General features: G+C 45.3%; 1 protein-coding gene across 1 annotated transcript in view; it reads right to left on the reverse strand.

Annotated features, from left to right (window-relative positions):
• Nucleotides 1-219: 219 nt before the first annotated feature.
• Nucleotides 220-21,233, reverse strand: part of degs1 (delta(4)-desaturase, sphingolipid 1) — a 37,839-nt gene continuing 16,825 nt past the window's right edge. Inside the window, exons 2-3 of the mRNA XM_078212137.1 lie at nt 2,721-3,463; nt 220-1,068 (exon numbers count right to left, since the gene is read on the reverse strand). Of these exons, the coding sequence (XP_078068263.1) occupies nt 925-1,068; nt 2,721-3,463 (887 nt within the window). The 3' untranslated portion in view covers nt 220-924. The remainder of the gene's footprint in view (nt 1,069-2,720; nt 3,464-21,233) is intronic.

Below are 21,233 nucleotides of genomic sequence, written 5' to 3' on the forward strand. Positions count from 1 at the left end.
ACGACTGGAGGAATTTCAGAATAATTTCAATGCAATGTTAATGTCAGCCTTACTTGGGACTAAAAAACAAAACCTATAATACTGCCACCCCCTCTCCACAGTAACAGATTTCTCTACCAAAGGCCTGCCTCCCCAGTTACTTCACCTCAGCAAGTAGTATCATAAACACCATGATCTGGTCACACCTAGCGCCGTGTTTAGGAACAAAATGGATCCAAGTTACAGACAAAAAACAATTTTATTTAACAGCAAAGTGTATTGTAATCATAATAGTTAGTGACAAATGGTAAACAGCAGTTCCAGATGGTTTCAGAATATCAACCAGTCATGTTTTACAGAAGCACTACCTGATCTTCAATGCAGGAAGAGGAGTCAGCAGAATTAAACTTGGGCAAAGATCAGAAGATTAGTCAGCTGCAAGCTTTACGTGGCACTATGAACTGTACTTTTACCACTGACTTACACTGGCACCTTTCCCAGATTTGTGGACTTTGCTTCACTTGCCAGCGTGGGGGAGCTGCTCCAGATGAAGCATTTTAAAGTCAGGATAGAGCCACCCATCTGGAAGTTAGGACAGCAATCTGCTTTCTTTCCCCCACCTTTGCTGTAGGCCAAAGTGGGGCACTTTCATCAAGGGTTATGGTTACATTTGCTTTTAATGGGATAGAGTAAAATAATAGATCACAAGGCAGAGGGATAAGATATAGATGCATTAAAAGGAGAAACCAGTTTAGCAAACAATTGACAGACACCATGTCATATTTGCTGACTCAACCATTTGAATATTTACAAATGTTTGTATAAACTAATGTGCATTAGCAAAGACATTTTAATACAACACATTGTGCCTTGAAAATACAGGACTTGTAAAAAAAAAAACAACACTGCAGTTAAGCTAGTTTAATCAACTCCAATCCATTCCACCTAGTCCTGTTTGGCATCTTTCACAGTTCTCTTAACACGCGAGTAGGGGCTGATGGTATCATCCATGATGAAGTCGTACAGTACTTTCACCCAGGAAGAATAGTGAGGCAGCTCGTCATAATAATCAGCAGCGATCTTCTTCACCTAAAGGGCAGGAGGCAGGCAGTCAGAAAGGCTGATCTTTAAATGTTAGTCACTGCGCAGTAATGTTCAGGCTCCTGGGGATCAGGTGGGGCTCAGTTACTATCTCAGACAGCACCAATGTTAGCAGAACCTTAATGGATCAGAACTCAAAACAAAATTGGAAATAAAGGTCCAATTTACTTCCATTGAGGAGTTGAATGCTGTGGGCATACAGTTATAGGCACCTCGAGTGTTATTCAGGAGGCAAGATACCAACAATCAGCAGGTTTGGGTGTATTCAACAGCCTGGAATTCTTAGCTAGACATGAGGAAAAAGAGAATGAACTACAACTACTTTTAGCAGTGATCCCATTATTGACAGGTTGCCTCTAAAAATAGAAAACAGGCTGTGCGGCTCTTCACACCTGCTCTGCCAGCAATATGATCATGGCTGATTCTTAACTGAAAGACCAGACACTCCCCAAACCCCATGGCATTGGCTTAGCCAGAAAGCTCCAGGTTTCAGCAACAAATTGATCAGAAACACCAAGGAGCGTCTAACTCTGGGATTTGCACTGGTTATACTGCTACGTCCTTTGTGTACTAACAGTGCTGTTTCTGCAGTTGATTGAAACACTGGTTAGGAGTCATGAACACAATCCGAATGGATATCGAAGGAAATGGCAGACAGTTCAGTATCCTGGCTGGCTCTTCAGATGCATTACTGATACAGATCACATTGATGTGGTTGGAACAGTCACTGAATAGTTAGAACAGAACACCATTTGGCCCTTGTTCTGGCTCTCATGAGTGATTCACACACTACCACTCCTCCCTTTTCACAGTAATTTTGCTATATTCTGTGCCTGTTGAAACAAGCCACACAGCCCAACCCATTTTCCAGCATTTGCCTGTAAGCTTGCAGAGGACAGGACTTTAGGTGCATATTCTGCCTCATTCCAGATTCCCACAACCCTTTGGATGAAAGTGTTCCATCTCCAATTTGTGCCCCCTCACCACTGACATCTGCTAAAATTATAGGCCCTTCTACTCTTATCCAGGCTCCTCTGCTCCAAAGAGAATAATCTCAGCCTATTCAATTCGCTGCAGTTTCCCCAATCCCTGCAATATCCTTGTACATTCTGCATAGTGCATGACCAGAACCCCATGCAGCATTGGCCTAACCAATGCTCTGTATAGCTCCAACATGCATCACCTCACTTCCATGGGTTGAATTCCTATTTGCCACTTTCCTGACCAGCACTTCCGCATCTCCCCACAGTAACCCTCTTCCCCATAGTCCATTTGCAGTGTCCACAAACTTGATCATTTCCTTATATATACACACACCAATATACCACAAAAAGCAGGGACCTAGTACCAAGACCTGTGGAACCAGCTTGAGCCAGAAAAAAAGCCCATAAGTCAGTCATATGGGTCCTTGTCAAAAGCCCAATGTACTCCACAGTTCAAGATACAGCTTTTCAGGAGATGAAGAGTCATTTTGACAAAGTTGCTAAGCACTTTCAGGAGTTTGAAGAAAAACCGAATCAGAGACAAGGTCGAGCAAAGTTGAGCGCCAAGGCTTTAAAATTTCAATGCCAATAAAGAGGAGGGCTTGCCACTTAAGACATTTAGATCACACCTGTGTTTGAGACAAACAAAATACTCACTTGAGGAAGCCGGCATCCTGGAACGCTGGGAAAGTCATGGTGCTCATTGTGATATCCAACATTGAAGGTGATTAGATTGAGGGGTCCATAATAAGAATAGGTTTCATGACCCTTCAGAAACATGTAGTGTTCAGCAATGAAGTGCCCAGAGATGGGATGTAGACCCATGCCAAGGAGGGACCCTGACAACATGTACACAACAGATTTCATTCCCCAAAAGTAATAAAGCAGCAGATTAAAGGCGAGTTGAACAATCAGATTGGTGATCTCCAGGTAAGTGATGGGTTTGGGGTTGATGCACAATGGGCGGATAGCATAGAAAAGTGGCTGAAGAATGACCCAAAACAGTTTCCTGAATCTGGTGCAGAAAAACCATCCCTCAAACTCAGTGGGAATGTCCACATCAATTCCATCCCCACCCATGTAGCGGTGATGGTCCATGTGATACCTCTTAAAGGAAATAGAGTATGGTAGGCCGACAGGGAGGTTTGCAAACATGCCAAAGTAACGGTTCAACAGTGATCGCTTGTTCCCAAAGGCAGCATTGTGAGAAATCTCATGGATGGCCAGTGTTATGGAATGGTTGAAGCACCCACCAAATACATAGGCCCAGAAAATCACCCACTTCCAGTCCAAGTCCTTCACAAGGTAAAAGGCCAAAAGCTGAATGGCCACCATCAACGTGACGATCCATTTCAGGTTGTGATCTGGGCCCATCAACGACTTAATCTCAGGGTACTTGGCTGAAAGATTAAAAAAAGTCAGTTAGTGTGAAGCATTGGGAGATCATTCAACTGATCCAGTTTTACAAAGAACATACTTGGGAATTAAGAGGTTCAATTGTCCTGGAAATGCCAATTAAAAGTTAGTCTATACACCGAAAGGTCAAAGATTTGAATTGCTCAATAGGTATAATACCAAGATTGCAGCACTGGCCAACTCAATTTAATACTAATAACTGCTTCCCCTTTGTCACCATCAGAAAATATACCAAGGAAAACACCCATTGAGAACTAACCCACTGTCTTGCAATGAGGGAGACGAGAGGAAACAGCCAACAGGACTGGTCGTTGCTAACTACTTTACACAACCTGCTTCCTTGGCTACTTGTCCCAGGAAAACATTCAGTGCTGTGAATTAGAGGGGAGACAATGACAGTGGTATCAGTGACCTAGTTATCCAGAGACTATTGAAGATACCAGGAATCTCATCTGCCACTGTTTGTCCCTTCCCTATCTTGCACTCAATACTACATTGAGATTTGTTCCTTCATACCCAGATTTCAACTTGGAAGGCATAAAACAAGCAAGAAATCTGCCAACATGAATCTTGCCCTGAAGAGTGGGAGACAAAGGCTACTTGCATAGGTTGGAGGAATAACAGATTCACAAATTACAATCCTGCAAGATAACCTGAAGCATGTTTAGATGCTTTTAGGTCAGATTGCCAAATACTGATTCTGCAGAGACATTAAGTGATTCAATGCACTAATTTCAATATTCATTGTATTCGAGCCTAGAAATGGAATTACATAAGAAAATCTACACCAGTTAGTCACTAGTATGACAATATTGAGCTCAGTGCTAAAGCTTGGGAATTATCTGGAGCAGTTACTTGTTAGTCAGTAATTAAGTTACATCTCAGCCAGCAGTTATTTCAAATCTAAAGAGTATTTTCTGTTTGGGTTGAGTAAATCCATAATCAAATAGTAAATACTAAACAAATATCTACAGAAACCACTGTTTTCAACAGAACAGGTGTGGGGGTGGCAGATAAACTACTGTAGAAAATACAATATTAAAAGACATTCAAACCAGAGAGAATTTAGCTGGTGGACAGATGGCTCCAATTTTAAATTCATCATACCCACTGTTTAGTACCAGACTACTGAATCTTGGGGAACTTCATTGCAGTGTTAATGTAAGCCTTACTTGTGACTAATAAACAAACTTTAACATACTACAGGTGGATTAAAGAGAAATATTTGCTCAGCTAGACTTCTGGAATGCAATGTTTCACACAGTAGTGGAAGCAGATTCCAATTTGCTGCAAGAAAATGAAACATTTGCAGGGCTGACAGTTAAATTCAGTTCTGTAGATTTGGTTCTATTGCTTGATAAAGATATCATGCCACTAGCATCTATTGCCTGGCGGGGATGGCAAGCTATTTTATAGTCGCTGTTTCCTCATTTTTTGCAGTGGTTTGCTTGGCCACAGTGGAGCCAGTCATAGGTCAGACTGCATACAGTGGAAGGGGTTACATTTTTCTCCCTAAAGGTTCAATGCACATAGCACTTGTAACAAGATAGATAACTGACACATGATAGCCATAGAATGCAGTTTCAGTGAGCAAAACCAGGGACTGAACATTTGAGGGGCTGTGACATGAGAGGAATTAGAGGGGTGGGGCTGCATGAAGGATGAAATAATGACAGTTTAAAAGGTTTAAATAATTTATACTTGTTTTGAGAGCAAAGTGCTTGGCATGTGTGCCAAGGGTTAAAACTGCAGTTGGCTTCATGTTAAACATGGGTGCTACAAGTCTATGGCTTTGCCTGGATTGCAATTAAAGTTGTGATGCAAAAGAAATTACAGGCTTTAAAAAAAGCTAGGCTGTTCCTTAGCAACTAGGGACCACTGAACAGATAAAACTTTTGTAACCTAGAGCCAGGAGAGGTTGGACAGGACGAGGCAACTGCAAAGAACAGATTTCCCAAAAGAGTGGGGACAGAAAAAACAGCCCAGGAAGACAGTTACAACAAAGTAACAAAACTTAAAGCAGAGAATGACTGAGCTAAAGAAAAAATTAAAGTTGGCTTGGTGTGAAGTCAGACATACAAGGTGCTGGTCTCCTGCACATCTCATATAGCCAGCATGACCAGTCTCCTGGTGAGCATCTTGGGGATAGCGATCATAATTCTATCTCCTTCACGATAGCATTGGAAAGAGATAGGATCAGGCAGGCTAGGAAAGTGTTTCTCTGGAGTAAAGGGAAATACAGTGTCATCAGGGAGGAAATTAGACGGGTAAATTGGAAGGAGGCATTCTTGGGGAAAAGTACCGAAGGAAAGTGGAGGATTTTCAAGGAATGTTTGTCTGGAGCTCTGCATGACAACGTTCCGATGAGACAGGGGGGTGTTGGTAGGGTACGGGAACCGTGGTGCACAAAGGTTGTGATGAACCTGGTGAATAAGAAAAGAGAGGCGTACAGAAGGTTCAGAGAGCTAGGAGGTGTTAAGGATTTAGAGTATACGGGATGTAGGAAGGAGCTTAAGAAGGAAATTAGGAGAGGGAGAAGGGGTCATGAGAAGGCCTTGGCGGGCAAGATTAAGGAGAATCCCAAGGCTTTCTACAAATATGTCAAGAGTAAAAGGATGAGATGTGAAGGCATAGGACCCTTAAAAGGTGAAGGGAGAAAAGTTTGTGCGGAACCGTTAGAAATGGCGGAGCTGCTTAATGAATACTTTACCTCGGTATTCACGGTGGAAAGGGATCTGGGTGGTTGTACTGCTGGTTTGCGGAGGACAGAAAGGATCGAGCATGTGGACATAAAGAAAGAGGATGTGTTGGAACTATTGAATGGCATCAAGGTTGGTAAGTCGCCAGGACCGGATGGGATGTACCCCAGGTTACTGTGGGAGGCGAGGGAGGAGATTGCGGAGCCTTTGGCGATGATCTTTGCATCGTCGATGGAGACGGGAGAGGTTCCGGAGGATTGGAGGATTGCAGATGTGGTCCCTATATTCAAGAAAGGGAACAGGGACAGCCCGGGAAATTACCGACCGGTGAGTCTAACCTCAGTGGTTGGTAAGTTGATGGAGAGGATCCTGAGAGACAGGATTTATGATCATCTAGAGAAGTTTAGTATGATCAAAAGTAGTCAGCACGGCTTTGTCAAGGGCAGGTCGTGCCTTACGAGCCTGGTTGAGTTCTTTGAAAATGTGACCAAACACATTGACGAAGGAAGAGCGGTGGATGTGGTCTATATGGACTTCAGCAAGGCGTTCGATAAGGTCCCCCATGCAAGACTTCTTGAGAAAGTGAGAGGGCATGGGATCCAAGGGGCTGTTGCCTTGTGGATCCAGAACTGGCTTGCCTGCAGAAGGCAGAGAGTGGCTGTGGAGGGGTCTTTCTCTGCATGGAGGTCAGTGACCAGTGGAGTGCCCCAGGGATCTGTTCTGGGACCCTTGCTGTTTGTCATTTTCATAAATGACCTGGATGAGGAAGTGGAGGGATGGGTTGGTAAGTTTGCTGACGACACCAAGGTAGGTGGTGTTGTGGATAGTTTGGAGGGATGTCAGAAGTTGCAGCGAGACATAGATAGAATGCAAGACTGGGCGGAGAAGTGGCAGATGGACTTCAACCCGGATAAGTGTGTGGTGATCCATTTTGGCAGATCCAATGGGATGAAGCAGCAGTATAATATGAAGGGTACCATTCTTAGCAGTGTAGAGGATCAGAAGGACCTTGGGGTCCGGGTCCATAGGACTCTTAAATCGGCCTCGCAGGTGGAGGATGCGGTCAAGAAGGCGTGCGGCGTACTGGCCTTCATTAATCGAGGGATTGAGTTTAGGAGTCGGGAGATAATGCTGCAGCTTTATAGGACCCTGGTTAGACCCCACTTGGAGTACTGCGCGCAGTTCTGGTCACCTCATTACAGGAAAGATGTTGAAGCCATTGAAAGGGTGCAGAGGAGATTTACAAGGATGTTGCCTGGATTGGGGGGCATGCCTTATGAGGATAGGTTGAGGGAGCTTGGTCTCTTCTCCCTGGAGAGACGAAGGATGAGAGGTGACCTGATAGAGGTTTACAAGATGTTGAGAGGTCTGGATAGGGTAGACTCTCAGAGGCTATTTCCAAGGGCTGAAATGGTTGCTACGAGAGGACACAGGTTTAAGGTGCTGGGGGGTAGGTACAGAGGAGATGTCAGGGGTAAGTTTTTCACTCAGAGGGTGGTGGGTGAGTGGAATCGGCTGATGTCGGTGGTGGTGGAGGCAAACTCGTTGGGGTCTTTTAAGAGACTTCTGGATGAGTACATGGGATTTAATGGGATTGAGGGCTATAGATAGGCCTAGAGGTGGGGATGTGATCGGCGCAACTTGTGGGCCGAAGGGCCTGTTTGTGCTGTGGCTTTCTATGTTCTATGTTCTATATGTTCCTGACACTGGAAACTTCATTGCACCTGGCGGTGCAAGGCAGAGGAATACTGAAAGGAGGGGTTGAAACCTGGATGTGGATCCTCAGTATGGGAGAGGATGTCAAAGTGTTTGTCCAAGAATGGAGTTTTGAAACTCTGGAAGTCAGCATTGCAGTGAGATCAGTTGACTGAGCCAAGTAGTTGGGTGATTGGATGAGAAATCTATAGAAGTTATTGAGTGGCATTTGTCACTTGGTTTCAGAGTGGTGCGTCAGGCCACATTTTGCCTATTGGTTTACATGGACAAAGTACAATATATTTGGTAACTTGCGTTCACGAAAGAGGTGGAATGTCTTGTGAAAAGGAAGAGGGAAGCTTATGTAGGGATGAGGAAACAAGGTTCAGATGGCTTGATTGAGGGTTACAAGTTAGGAAGGAATGAGCTGAAAAAGGGGCTTAGGAGAGCTAGGAGGGGACACGAGAAGTCCTTGGCGGGTCGGATCAAGGAAAACCCCAAGGCTTTTTACTCTTATGTGAGGAATAAAAGAATGACCAGGGTGAGGTTAGGGCCGGTCAAGGACAGTCGTGGGAACTTGTGTATGGAGTCAGTAGAGATAGGCGAGGTGATGAATGAATACTTTTCTTCAGTGTTCACCAAGGAGAGGGGCCATGTTTTTGAGGAAGAGAAGGTGTTACAGGCTAATAGGCTGGAGGAAATAGATGTTCGGAGGGAGGATGTCCTGGCAGTTTTGAATAAACTGAAGGTCGATAAGTCCCCTGGGCCTGATGAAATGTATCCTAGGATTCTTTGGGAGGCAAGGGATGAGATCGCAGAGCCTTTGATCTTTGGGTCCTCGCTGTCCACGGGGATGGTGCCAGAGGACTGGAGAATGGCGAATGTTGTTCCTCTGTTTAAGAAAGGGAATAGAAATGACCCTGGTAATTATAGACCGGTTAGTCTTACTTCGGTGGTTGGTAAATTGATGGAAAAGGTCCTTAGAGATGGGATTTACGACCATTTAGAAAGATGCGGATTAATCCGGGATAGTCAGCACGGATTCGTGAAGGGCAAGTCGTGCCTCACAAATTTGATAGAATTTTTTGAGGAGGTAACTAAGTGTGTTGATGAAGGTAGGGCAGTTGATGTCATACACATGGATTTTAGTAAGGCATTTGATAAGGTCCCCCACGGTCGGCTTATGATGAAAGTGAGGAGGTGTGGGATAGAGGGAAAGTTGGCCGATGGGATAGGTAACTGGCTGTCTGATCGAAGACAGAGGGTGGTGGTGGATGGAAAATTTTTGGATAGGAGGCAGGTTGCTAGCGGAGTGCCGCAGGGATCAGCTATGAGGAGAGATTGGGTAGACTGGGGTTGTTCTCCTTGGAAAGACGGAGAATGAGGGGAGATCTAATAGAGGTATACAAGATTATGAAGGGTATAGATAGGGTGAACAGTGGGAAGCTTTTTCCCAGGTCGGAGGTGACGATCACGAGGGGTCACGGGCTCAAGCTGAGAGGGGCGAAGTATAACTCAGACATCAGAGGGACGTTTTTTACACAGAGGGTGGTGGGGGCCTGGAATGCGCTGCCAAGTAGGGTGGTGGAGGCGGGCACGCTGACATCATTTAAGACTTACCTGGATAGTCACATGAGCAGCCTGGGAATGGAGGGATACAAACGATTGGTCTAGTTGGACCAAGGAGCGGCACAGGCTTGGAGGGTCGAAGGGCCTGTTTCCTGTGCTGTACTGTTCTTTGTGATTTTTATTAATGACTTAGAGGAGGGGGCTGAAGGGTAGATCAGTAAATTTGCTGATGACACCAAGATTGGTGGAGTAGTGGATGAGGTGGAGGCCTGTTGTAGGCTGCAAAGAGACATAGATAGGATGCAAAGCTGGGCTGAAAAATGGCAAATGGAGTTTAACCCTGATAAATGTGAGGTGATTCATTTTGGTAGGACTAATTTAAATGTGGATTACAGGGTCAAAGGTAGGGTTCTGAAGACTGTGGAGGAACAGAGAGATCTTGGGGTTCATATCCACAGATCTCGGGGTTCATATCCACAGATCTCTAAAGGTTGCCACTCAAGTGGATAGAGCTGTGAAGGCGGCCTATAGTATGTTAGCTTTTATTAAGAGGGGGTTGGAGTTTAAGAGCCGTGGGGTTATGCTGCAACTGTACAGGACCTTGGTGAGACCACATTTGGAATATTGTGTGCAGTTCTGGTCACCTCAGTATAAGGAGGATGTGGAAGCGCTGGAAAGAGTGCAGAGGAGATTTACCAGGATGCTGCCTGGTTTGGAGGGTAGGTCTTATGAGGAAAGGTTGAGGGAGCTAGGGCTGTTCTCTCTGGAGCAGAGGAGGCTGAGGGGAGACTTAATAGAGGTTTATAAAATGATGAAGGGGCTAGATAGAGTGAACGTTCAAAGACTATTTCCTCGGGTGGATGGAGCTATTACAAGGGGGCATAACTATAGGGTTCATGGTGGGAGATACAGGAAGGATATCAGAGGTAGGTTCTTTACGCAGAGAGTGGTTGGGGTGCGGAATGGACTGCCTGCAGTGATAGTGGAGTCAGACACTTTAGGAACATTTAAGCGGTTATTGGATAGGCACATGGAGCACACCAGGATGGTAGGGAGTGGGATAGCTTGATCTTGGTTTCAGATAAAGCTCGGCACAACATCGTGGGCCGAAGGGCCTGTTCTGTGCTGTACTGTTCTATGTTCTATCCTTACAAATGTGTAAAGGTACAGCTGGGGTGAAGGAGTGTTGTACTATAGTTCATCTTCAAGGAATGTTTTATTCCTGACATGTCAAATTAATCACCAGGTCTTGTAAATGTTCATTCACATCTCTAAACTAGAGACTGGGTTCCACTCTGGGACCCAACTGTGTAGCATCAGCTGGGATTGGAACAAAATGATCAGGATCAGAAAATCAAGGTGTAGAAGATTTGGAAGAAATAGCAAGTTACTAATGGGGGACCCATGAAACAGACTTGTGTGTGGAGGCATTAAATAAGTACTTTGCATCTGTCCTAATAAAGATACTACCCAGGTGGAGGAGAGTGGTGGTAACTGGCACATTAAAGGAATTTACAACTAATAAGTATAAGAAAGGCCATCTCATGATAAGGCAGCAGGACAACATGAGATGCATCCAAGGATATTGAGGGAGTGTGGAAATCTCAAGGAGGCGCTGGCAATAATTATCCAGTCTTAGATACAGGGGTGGTGCCAGAAGACTGGAGAACTGCAAATATTACAGCCTTTAAAAAGACAGTGGTAGCCAGGAAACTATAGTTTGAGACAACATAATGGCCCATAATTGATTAGCAGCAGAAAACCATAGGCCAAATACTTGCCCACATTCAAAAATTGCATTTCAACTCTGAATGGTAGCAACAGCACCTTCAGTGGGACAATCTCCACAGGCCCCAGCAGGGTGCAGGAGGACTCGAGCCCAGCCCCATGCCACCTTACACAGGGAATGCCAAATAAGGCAGAGTTTTCAAACAGCAGTTTCACAAAGTGAAGACAGATCAATGGTTTGCTGGGTTTGTTGAAATTGTTTTGTTGCCTATTTCTTTTAAACAGTTAATCCTATTATTGGCTCATTGTGTAATTTAATGTTCTGCATTGCTCACTTCAATTTCAATATAGTAGCATTTTGTAAAGTTTAAAAGCAACTTTGATACCAACATTTAACTTCAGCTGCACTGTTTAATTGCCTTATTTTTCAAATTTCTTGCAAAACATTTCTTTTATCAATAAAATATTTTGTACATCAATAGTTCTCTTGGGGGGGGGGGGGGAAAGAGGAGAGGAGTGAGGGGTATTTGGACATAAAATTGCCCATTTTACATATAGCCTGACTGTGCCAATATTGAAGCCTCAAAAAAAAAGTGATTAAGAAGCCAAGCTAAAAATTGGGTCAATACCCATCAGAGATGTCAGCTTACAGGAGACTTGGACATCTTAAGGAATACATTTTCCTAAAGCATTTGAAATAGCCAACTTGCATACCTCCCACTGTAAATGCAGAACTCAATCAGGAGACTTCCAAGGATCAACAGTGCTTAATACATGGCCCCTTGCACATTTTACAAAAATTAATCCACCCAAAGAATGTTGACCATCTCTACTTGCTGCAGCTAGACCAGAAAAAGTGTACAAATACTCAGCTAATATCAAGGCAAGTAAAGGAACTTAGGAAGAGACTGTAACGCAGCACTTCTGTATCAGCTGCTTTAAAAAGCAGAATTGGAGGACTGTGGTCTGATGTGAAGATTGAAAGCATCAACACGTTTGCCTAATCCACCAAGTGACAGATGTTCAATGTGAATTGTAAATGAGACACAATTCACTTTCGCAGGAAGGACAGAGAATGTACAAAGGATAAGAGGTGCAGGAACAAAGGGATTGTGTGGTGTACATGTACACAAGTCATTGAAGATGGCAGGGAATGTTGAGAGAGCAGTTAAAGCTTAGTATTTAAGAATAGAAGCATCAAGTACAACAGTGAGGTGGTCGGTTGAACTAGACACTAGTTAGGCCTCAGCTGGAGAACTGCTGCCAGTTTTAAGTGAGGGAGTGATCCCAGGAATAGGAGGATAGATTGGATAGTTCAAGACTGTTATCCTTGGAGAAAGGTGGCTACAAGGAGACTTGAGAGATATTAAAGATCCTGATGGGCAAGGACAGTAGTAGTAAGAAACCTGTTTCCACTCAAGAACTAGAGGGACAAAATAATGGACAAATGGAGCACATACAGGAGTAGGCTACTCAAGCATGCTCTTCCATTCGATACGATCATGGCTGATGATTGTAACCCCATCCTGCCTACCGCTGAATCTTGCACCCCCTTCATTGTGAATCAAGAATCTAACTCTGCTTTAAAAATGCTCAATGCTTCTACTGTGAAGAGAGTCCCAGAGACTCAACCTCAAAAACATTCTCAGCTGTCTTATGAGTGACCCCTCTAGAGATTCTCCAAGAGGAAACATCCACTGTTATTACTCCTCAGGATCTTTTCAATCTTACTCAAAACTCTATAATGGATACAAACCAAACTTTTCCTCAGGACAAGCAGTCAATTCCTGATATTAGTCTAGTGAACCTTCTCAGAACTGTTTCTAGTTTATTTACGCCTTTCCTGGAGATCAATACTGCAACAATACTCCAGAGGTAGCCTCATCAATGCCCTTCACAACAGGCAACCTCCCTACTTTTGTCATCAATCCCCTCCCAATAAACAACAACTTTAATTACTGTCTGTATATTAGCATTGTAATTCATGCATTAGGACACCAGATCCTGCTGCAATCCAATTTGACATTTGCCAGTGTTTTGAAAGTCAATTTATTGCAAATGGGAAATGAAAATGAGATTAGAATAGGTAGGTGCTTGATAGCCAGTGCAGACAATAGGCTAAAGGGCCTCTTGCGCTGTAAAAATCTGACTAAGTTGAGGCTCCAGCACTGATTCTATGGCACTCTGCATTAAGTTGATCTTTCTCTACATGCCAGTTATGACTAACTACATTCTGCACTCATTTCATTCTGAACAGCATGCTTCATCTGTAAAGCATGAAAAAAACACTTCACTGTATACTAATACAAGTGACAATAATAAATCAAACCTCTACAAGACCCATTTGTGTCAACTTTCCTGTTCGTTAACCAATCTTCAAAACATGTTACTCCCGATACCAGGAGCTTATATTTTAAACTGACGTGGCATCTCAAATGCCTGACATCACATCCAAAGAACAAAGAATACAGCACAGGAACAGACCCTTCGGCCCTCCAAGCCCATGCCGCTCCCTGGTCCAAACTAGACCATTCTTTTGTATCCCTCCATTCCCACTCCGCTCATGTGGCTATCTAGATAAGTCTTAAACATTCCCAGTGTGTCCGCCTCCACCACCTTGCCCGGCAGCGCATTCCAGGCCCCCACCACCCTCTGTGTAAAATATGTCCTTCTGATATCTGTGTTAAACCTCCCCCTTCACCTTGAACCTATGACCCCTCGTGAACGTCACCACCGACCTGGGGAAAAGCTTCCCACCGTTCACCTCATCTATGCCTTTCATAATTTTATACACCTCTATTAAGTCTCCCCTCATCCTCCGTCTTTCCAGGGAGAACAACCCCAGTTTACCCAATCTCTCCTCATAACTAAGCCCCTCCATACCAGGCAACATCCTGGTAAGCCTCCTCTGCACTCTCTCCAAAGCCTCCACGTCCTTCTGGTAGTGTGGCGACCAGAACTGGACACAGTATTCCGGATGCGGCCGAACCAACGTTCTATACAACTGCAACATCAGACCCCAACTTTTATACTCTATGCCCCGTCCTATAAAGGCAAGCATGCCATATGCCTTCTTCACTACCTTCTCCACCTGTGACGTCACCTTCAAGGATCTGTGGACTTGCACACCCAGGTCCCTCTGCGTATCTACACCCTTTATGGTTCTGCCATTTATCGTATAGCTTCTCCCTACATTAGTTCTACCAAAATGCATCACTTCGCATTTATCAGGATTGAACTCCATCTGCCATTTCTTTGCCCAAATTTCCAGCCTATCTATATCCTTCTGTAGCTTCTGACAATGCTCCTCACTATTTGCAAGTCCTGCCAATTTTGTGTCGTCCGCAAACTTACTGATCACCCCAGTTACACCTTCTTCCAGATCATTTATATAAATCACAAACAGCAGAGGTCCCAATACAGAGCCCTGCGGAACACTAGTCACAGGCCTCCAGCCGGAAAAAGACCCTTCCACTACCACCCTCTGTCTTCTGTGACCAAGCCAGTTCTCCACCCATATAGCCACCTCCCCCTTTATCCCATGAGATCCAACCTTTTGCACCAGCCTACCAGGAGGTACTTTGTCAAACGCTTTACTAAAGTCCATATAGACGACATCCACAGCCCTTCCCTCATCAACCATTCTAGTCACTTCTTCAAAAAACTCCACCAGGTTAGTGAGGCATGACCTCCCTCTCAAAACCATGCTGACTATCGTCAATGAGTTTATTCCTTTCTAAATGCGCATACATCCTATCTCTTAGAATCTTCAACATCTTCCCCACCACAGACGTCAAGCTCACCGACCTATAATTACCCGGGTTATCCTTCCTACCCTTCTTAAATAACGGGACCACATTAGCTATCCTCCAATCCCCTGGGACCTCACCTGTGTCCAGTGACGAGACAAAGATTTGCGTCAGAGGCCCAGCAATTTCATCTCTCGTCTCCCTGAGCAGCCTTGGATAGATTCCATCAGGCCCTGGGGATTTGTCAGTCTTTATATTCCCTTAAAAACCTAACACTTCCTCCCTTGTAATGGAGATTTTCTCTAACGGGTCAACACTCCCCTCCGAGACACTCCCAGTCAACACATCCCTCTCCTTTGTGAATACCAACGCAAAGTATTCATTTAGGATCTCCCCAACTTCTTTGGGCTCCAAGCATAATTCCCCACTTTTGTCCCCGAGAGGTCCGATTTTTTCCCTGACAACCCTTTTGTTCCTAACGCATGAATAAAATGCCTTGGGATTCTCCTTAATCCTGTCTGCCAAGGACATTTCATGACCCCTTTTTGCCCTTCTAATTCCTCGTTTGAGTTCTTTCCTACTTTTTTTGTATTCCTCCAGAGCTCCCTCTGTTTTTAGCTGCCTGCGCCTCTTTTCTTTTTGACCAGTCCCTCAATTTCCCTGGTTATCCACGGTTCTCGAATCCTATCCTTTTTTACAGGCACATGCCTGTCCTGCATCCCTAACAACTGTTCCTTAAAATACTCCACATGCCAGATGTGGATTTACCCTCAAACAGCCTCTCCCAATCAAGAGCTGCCAATTTCTGCCTAATCCCACTAAAGTTAGCCTTCCCCCAATCCAACACCTTACCCTTGGGACACCACTCATCCTTTTCCATCACTATCCTAAAGCTAACAGAATTGTGGTCACTATTTGCCACATGTTCCCCTACCAAAACTTTGAAGACCTGACCGGGTTCATTCCCCAGTACTAGGTCCAGTATAGCCCCTCTCTAGTCGGGCTATCTACATATTGTTCCAAAGAACCCTCCTGTATGCATTTTACAAATTCCTCCCCATTCAGAGTCCCTGCTCTCAGCGATTTCCAGTCTATACCAGAGAAATTGAAGTCTCCCACTACAACAACCCTATTTTTCCTGCACCTATCCAGCATCTCCTGACATATCCGTTCTTCCACTTCCCTTGGGCTATTGGGGGGACTGTAGTATACCCCCAATATAGTGACTGCACCCTTCCTGTTTCTAAGCTCCATCCAGAGTGACTCGTTACACGACCCCTCTGAATTGTCCTCCCTCTGCACCGCTGTAATATGCTCTCCAACTAATACTGCTACTCCCCCCCCCCCCTCTTTTGGCCCCTCCTGCGTCTTGCCTAAAACACTTGTACCCCGGGATATTCAGCTGCCAGTCCTGTCCCTCTTTCAACCAAGTCTCTGTCACCGCAACCACATCCAAATTCCTCGTGAGCATTAAAGCCCCAAGTTCTTCTGTCTTACCTGCTACGCTCCTTGCATTGAAGTATAAGCACTCCAGACCCAGTGAGGTCATCCTCCCCCAGAGTGCTCTTCTTCTTTGCCAGCCTTGTCCCAGCCCCAAGCTCATCTCCAGCCTCTACACTTGTAGACCTAATATTTTGATCCCCACCCCCCTGCCATACTAGTTTAAACCCCCCCCCGAACTGCACTAGCAAAACTCCCAGCCAGGATATTCGTGCCCTTCCAACTTAGTTGTGACCCATCCTTCTTGTACAGGTGCCATCCTCTCCTGAAAACTTCCCATTGATCTAGAAAATGAAGCCCTCCCTCCTGGACCAGTCCTTTAGCCAAGCATTCAATTGTACTAACTCCCTATTCTTAGCCTCACTGGCACAAGGCATTGGGAGCAGCCCAGAGATGGCCACCCTGGAGGCCCTACTTTTTAGTCTATTTCCCAACTCCCTGAATTGCTCTCATAGGATCCCCCTGCTCTTCCTATCTACGTCATTTGCACCAATGTGTACAATGACATCCGTTTCTTTATCTTCCCCTTATCCACATCCCTCCTTCCAACTCCATACACACAATTTCCTTTCACAAAACCATATAGACTCTGCCAGATTGCCCTGAACATGCTATAACATCTTTAATAATGGCTTCTAACATTTTACCCATGACAGATTAGGCTAACTGGCCCGTAGTTTCCTTTTGTCTCCCTCCTTTTGGATAGACATTTGCTAAGGGGAGGCAACAGCAGTGGAATTCTCACTGGACGCATGGATAGTCCTGGGTAATGCTCTGGGGACCAGATTTGAATCTCAACACAGATGCTGAAATTTTAATTCTGGATTTTTATTGATTTCAAAGTCTCGTGATGACCATGAAATCATTAACATCTGGTTCACTAATGTCCTTCAGGGAAACCCATCTTTACTTGGTCTTGAACGACATGCAACTCCAGACCAATAGCAATATTGTTGACTCACTACACTCTTGAAATGGCCTAGCAAGCCACTCAGTTCATGGGCAGAAAGGGACAACAAATGATAGTCTTGTCAGTCAGTGACACGGACATCCCATGAAAAATCTAATCTAGGGAATTTTGGGAAAAACCAATGCATCAGTGGGCAGTAGGGTACTAGAAGTACAGAGGACCAAGGGACCTTGGAGTGCATGTTTAAGGCATATGGAATACTTGGCTTTATTGGCCAAGGCATAGAATATGAGCAGGGAGGTTATGATGGAGCAGTATAAAATAGGCCATAGCTAGAGTATGTGCAGTTCTGGTCATCATCGGAAGGAGGATTGATTGCACAAGGGTAGAGGAGGTTCACCAAGATAATATCTGGCAGGGGAAGAGACCAGATTGGAGGTGTAAAGGGGTCAATAACCAGGGGTATAGATTTACGGTAAGGAGCAGGAGATTTGGAGGATTGGAGTCACCCAGATGGTAGTGGGAATCTGATTCATTGCCTGAAAAGGGAGAGGAGGCAGGAACCCTGCAGCAGCATTTAGATAAGCTCTTGAAAACACGGGACTACAGACCAAGTGCTGGGAAATGGGATCAGACTGTAGATAGATGCATGATGGTCAAAGGGCCACTTTGTGCTGTGCATATAACTATTGCATTAGCTACTTTCTTTCAAGACCTTCTGGTGAAGTCCACCCAGAAAGTGGATCGCCAGCCTGCAGACTCCATTGGTTCAAAACAATACAGCACAGGAACAGGCCCTTCAGCCCTCCAAGCCCACGCCACTCCCTGGTCCAAACTAGACCATTCTTTTGTATCCCTCCATTCATGTGGCTATCTAGATAAGTCTTAAACGTTCCCAGTGTGTCCACCTCCACCACCTTACCCGGCAGCGCATTCCAGGCCCCCACCACCCTCTGTAAAATATGTCCTTCTGATATCTGTGTTAAACCTCCCCCCCCCCCCCCCCTCCCTCTTCCCACCTCCTCATGAACCTATGACCCCTCGTTAACGTCACCACCGATCTGGGAAAAAGCTTCCCACCGTTCACCCCGTCATAATTTTATACACCTCTATTAGGTCACCCCTCATCCTCAGTCTTTCCAGTGAGAACAACCCCAGTTTACCCAATCGCTCCTCATAACTAAGCCCTTCCATACCAGGCAACATCCTGGTAAACATCCTCTGCACTCTCTCTAAAGCCTCCACGTCCTTCTGGTAGTGTGGCGACCAGAACTGGACACAGTATTCCAAACGCAGCCGAACCAACGTTCTATACAACTGCAACATCAGACCCCAACTTTTATACCCGTCCTATAAAGGCAAGCATGCCATATGCCTTCTTCACTACCTTCTCCACCTGTGACGTCACCTTCAAGGATCTGTGGACTTGCACACCCAGGTCCCTCTGCGTATCTACACCCTTTATGGTTCTGCCATTTATCGTATAGCTCCCCCCTATGTTAGTTCTACCAAAATGCATCAAAGAACAAGAACAAAGAACAATACAGCACAGGAACAGGCCCTTCGGCCCTCCAAGCCCGCGCCACTCCCCGGTCCAGCATTGAATCCTGAATCCAGGATCCCCACCCAATTTTCCAGCCTATCTACATACTAATATCCTATCCACCGAGCTGTCCCTCACAGCTACGATGCTTTGTTCATCACAACCTAGTAACTCACCCCCACCCCCCCATTCCAGACCATGTGATCTCCAGGGAGAGGCGAAAACCCAGAGCCAATATGGGGAAAGAAAATCTGGGAAATTCCTCTCCGACCCCCGAGGCGATCGAAACGAGTCCAGGAGATCACACTGGCCCTGATCGGAAAATGCTTCCCAACCCTAGTCATTTCCACTTCCACGAACACCATATGAATTCCCTGCCCCCGAGACAGGTTCCCAACTATCCGCAGTCTCGCTCTGTACTGGCACCAGCAAGATGATCATAGAATGAAGCCTTGAAACGAGAAACAAAGAACAATTAGCCCGTGCCGCTCCCTGGTCCAAACTAGACCACTCTTTTGTATCCCTCCATTCCCACTCCATTCATATAGCTGTCTAGATAAGTCTTAAACGTTCCCAGTGTGTCCGCCTCCACCACCTTGCCCGGCAACCCATTCCAGGCCCCCACGACCCTGTGTGTAAAATATGTCCTTCTGATATCTGTGTTAAACCTCCCCCCCTTCACCTTGAACCTATGACCCCTCGTGAACGTCACCACCGACCCGGGGAAAAGCTTCCCACCGTTCACCCTATCTATGCCTTTCATAATTTTATACACCTCTATTAAGTCTCCCCTCATCCTCCGTCTTTCCAAGGAGAACAACCCCAGTTTCCCCAATCTCTCCTCATAACCAAGCCCCTCCATACCAGGCAACATCCTGGTAAACCTCCTCTGTACTCTCTCCAAAGCCTCCACGTCCTTCTGGTAGTGTGGCGACCAGAACTGGACGCAGTATTCCAAATGCGGCCGAACCAACGTTCTATACATCTGCAACATCAGACCCCAACTTTTATACTCTATGCCCCGTCCTATAAAGGCAAGCATGCCATATGCCTTCTTCACCACCTTCTCCACCTGTGACGTCACCTTCAAAGATCTGTGGACTTGCACACCCAGGTCCCTCTGCATCTCTACACCCTTTATGGTTCTTCCATTTATCGTGTAGCTCCTCCCTACATTATTCCCACCAAAATGCATCACTTTGCATTTATCAGGATTGAACTCCATCTGCCATTTCTTTGCCCAAATTTCCAGCCTATCTATATCCTTCTGTAGCCTCTGACAATGTTCCTCACTATCTGCAAGTCCTGCCAGTTTTGTGTCGTCCGCAAACTTACTGATCACCCCAGTTACACCTTCTTCCAGATCGTTTATATAAATCACAAACAGCAGAGGTCCCAATACAGAGCCCTGCAGAACACCACTAGTCACAGACATCCAGCCGGAAAAAGACCCTTCCACTACCACCCTCTGTCTTCTGTGACCAAGTAAGAAGTTTAACAACACCAGGTTAAAGTCCAACAGGTTTATTTGGTAGCAAAAGCCACACAAGCTTTCGGAGCTCCAAGCCCCTTCAGGTGAGTGGGAATTCTGTTCACAAACAGGGCATATAAAGACACAGACTCAATTTACATGAATAGTGGTTGTAATGCGAACACTTACAGCTAATCAAGTCTTTAAGATACAAACAATATACTTCTGTGACCAAGCCAGTTCTCCACCCATCTAGCCACCAATGCGGCAACCAATTTTCCTGCGTTTCCCCCTCCCTTTTTCTGATTTAAAGCTACTTCTGTCCTCATTAGTAAAGACTGAAAGTCCCAATTCACCCATCATGGTCCTACCTTCTATCATCAATTCCCCAGATGCACTCCGGAACCAATGTTTACATCTATCAAAACTCTACTATCCATCTTCATTGATCCTCTACTGATCTGTTTCTTGTTTCTCTCCTTCAAACAATATAAAATGCAATCATGATTGCTGCGACCTGGGGGTGCCTTCACGACAAGGTTATTAATCTCAACTCATTGTACAATACCAGGCCTAGTACAGCTTGCTCTGGTTGGCTCAAAAATGTGCTGTCCATCTGATTTTTCCCAATGTGTAGACCCAAATCCCACAGAAGTGAGGAGGAAGAATTTTTAGTGTTACAAGTAGGCTTACCGCAATGAATTTACTCCAGCACCTGGTGGGCATGCCGAGGGAGAATTTAGCATGGCCAATACACCTAACCAGCACATCTTTCAGACTGTGGGAGGAAACTGGAGCACCTGGAGGAAACCCATACAGACATGGGGAGAACATGCAAACTCCACACAGAGTGACCCAAGCACCTGACGCTGTGAGGTAGCAGTGCTAAC

This window comes from Mustelus asterias, chromosome 5 (assembly GCF_964213995.1).
Source record: "Mustelus asterias chromosome 5, sMusAst1.hap1.1, whole genome shotgun sequence".
Classification (NCBI taxonomy): domain Eukaryota; kingdom Metazoa; phylum Chordata; class Chondrichthyes; order Carcharhiniformes; family Triakidae; genus Mustelus; species Mustelus asterias.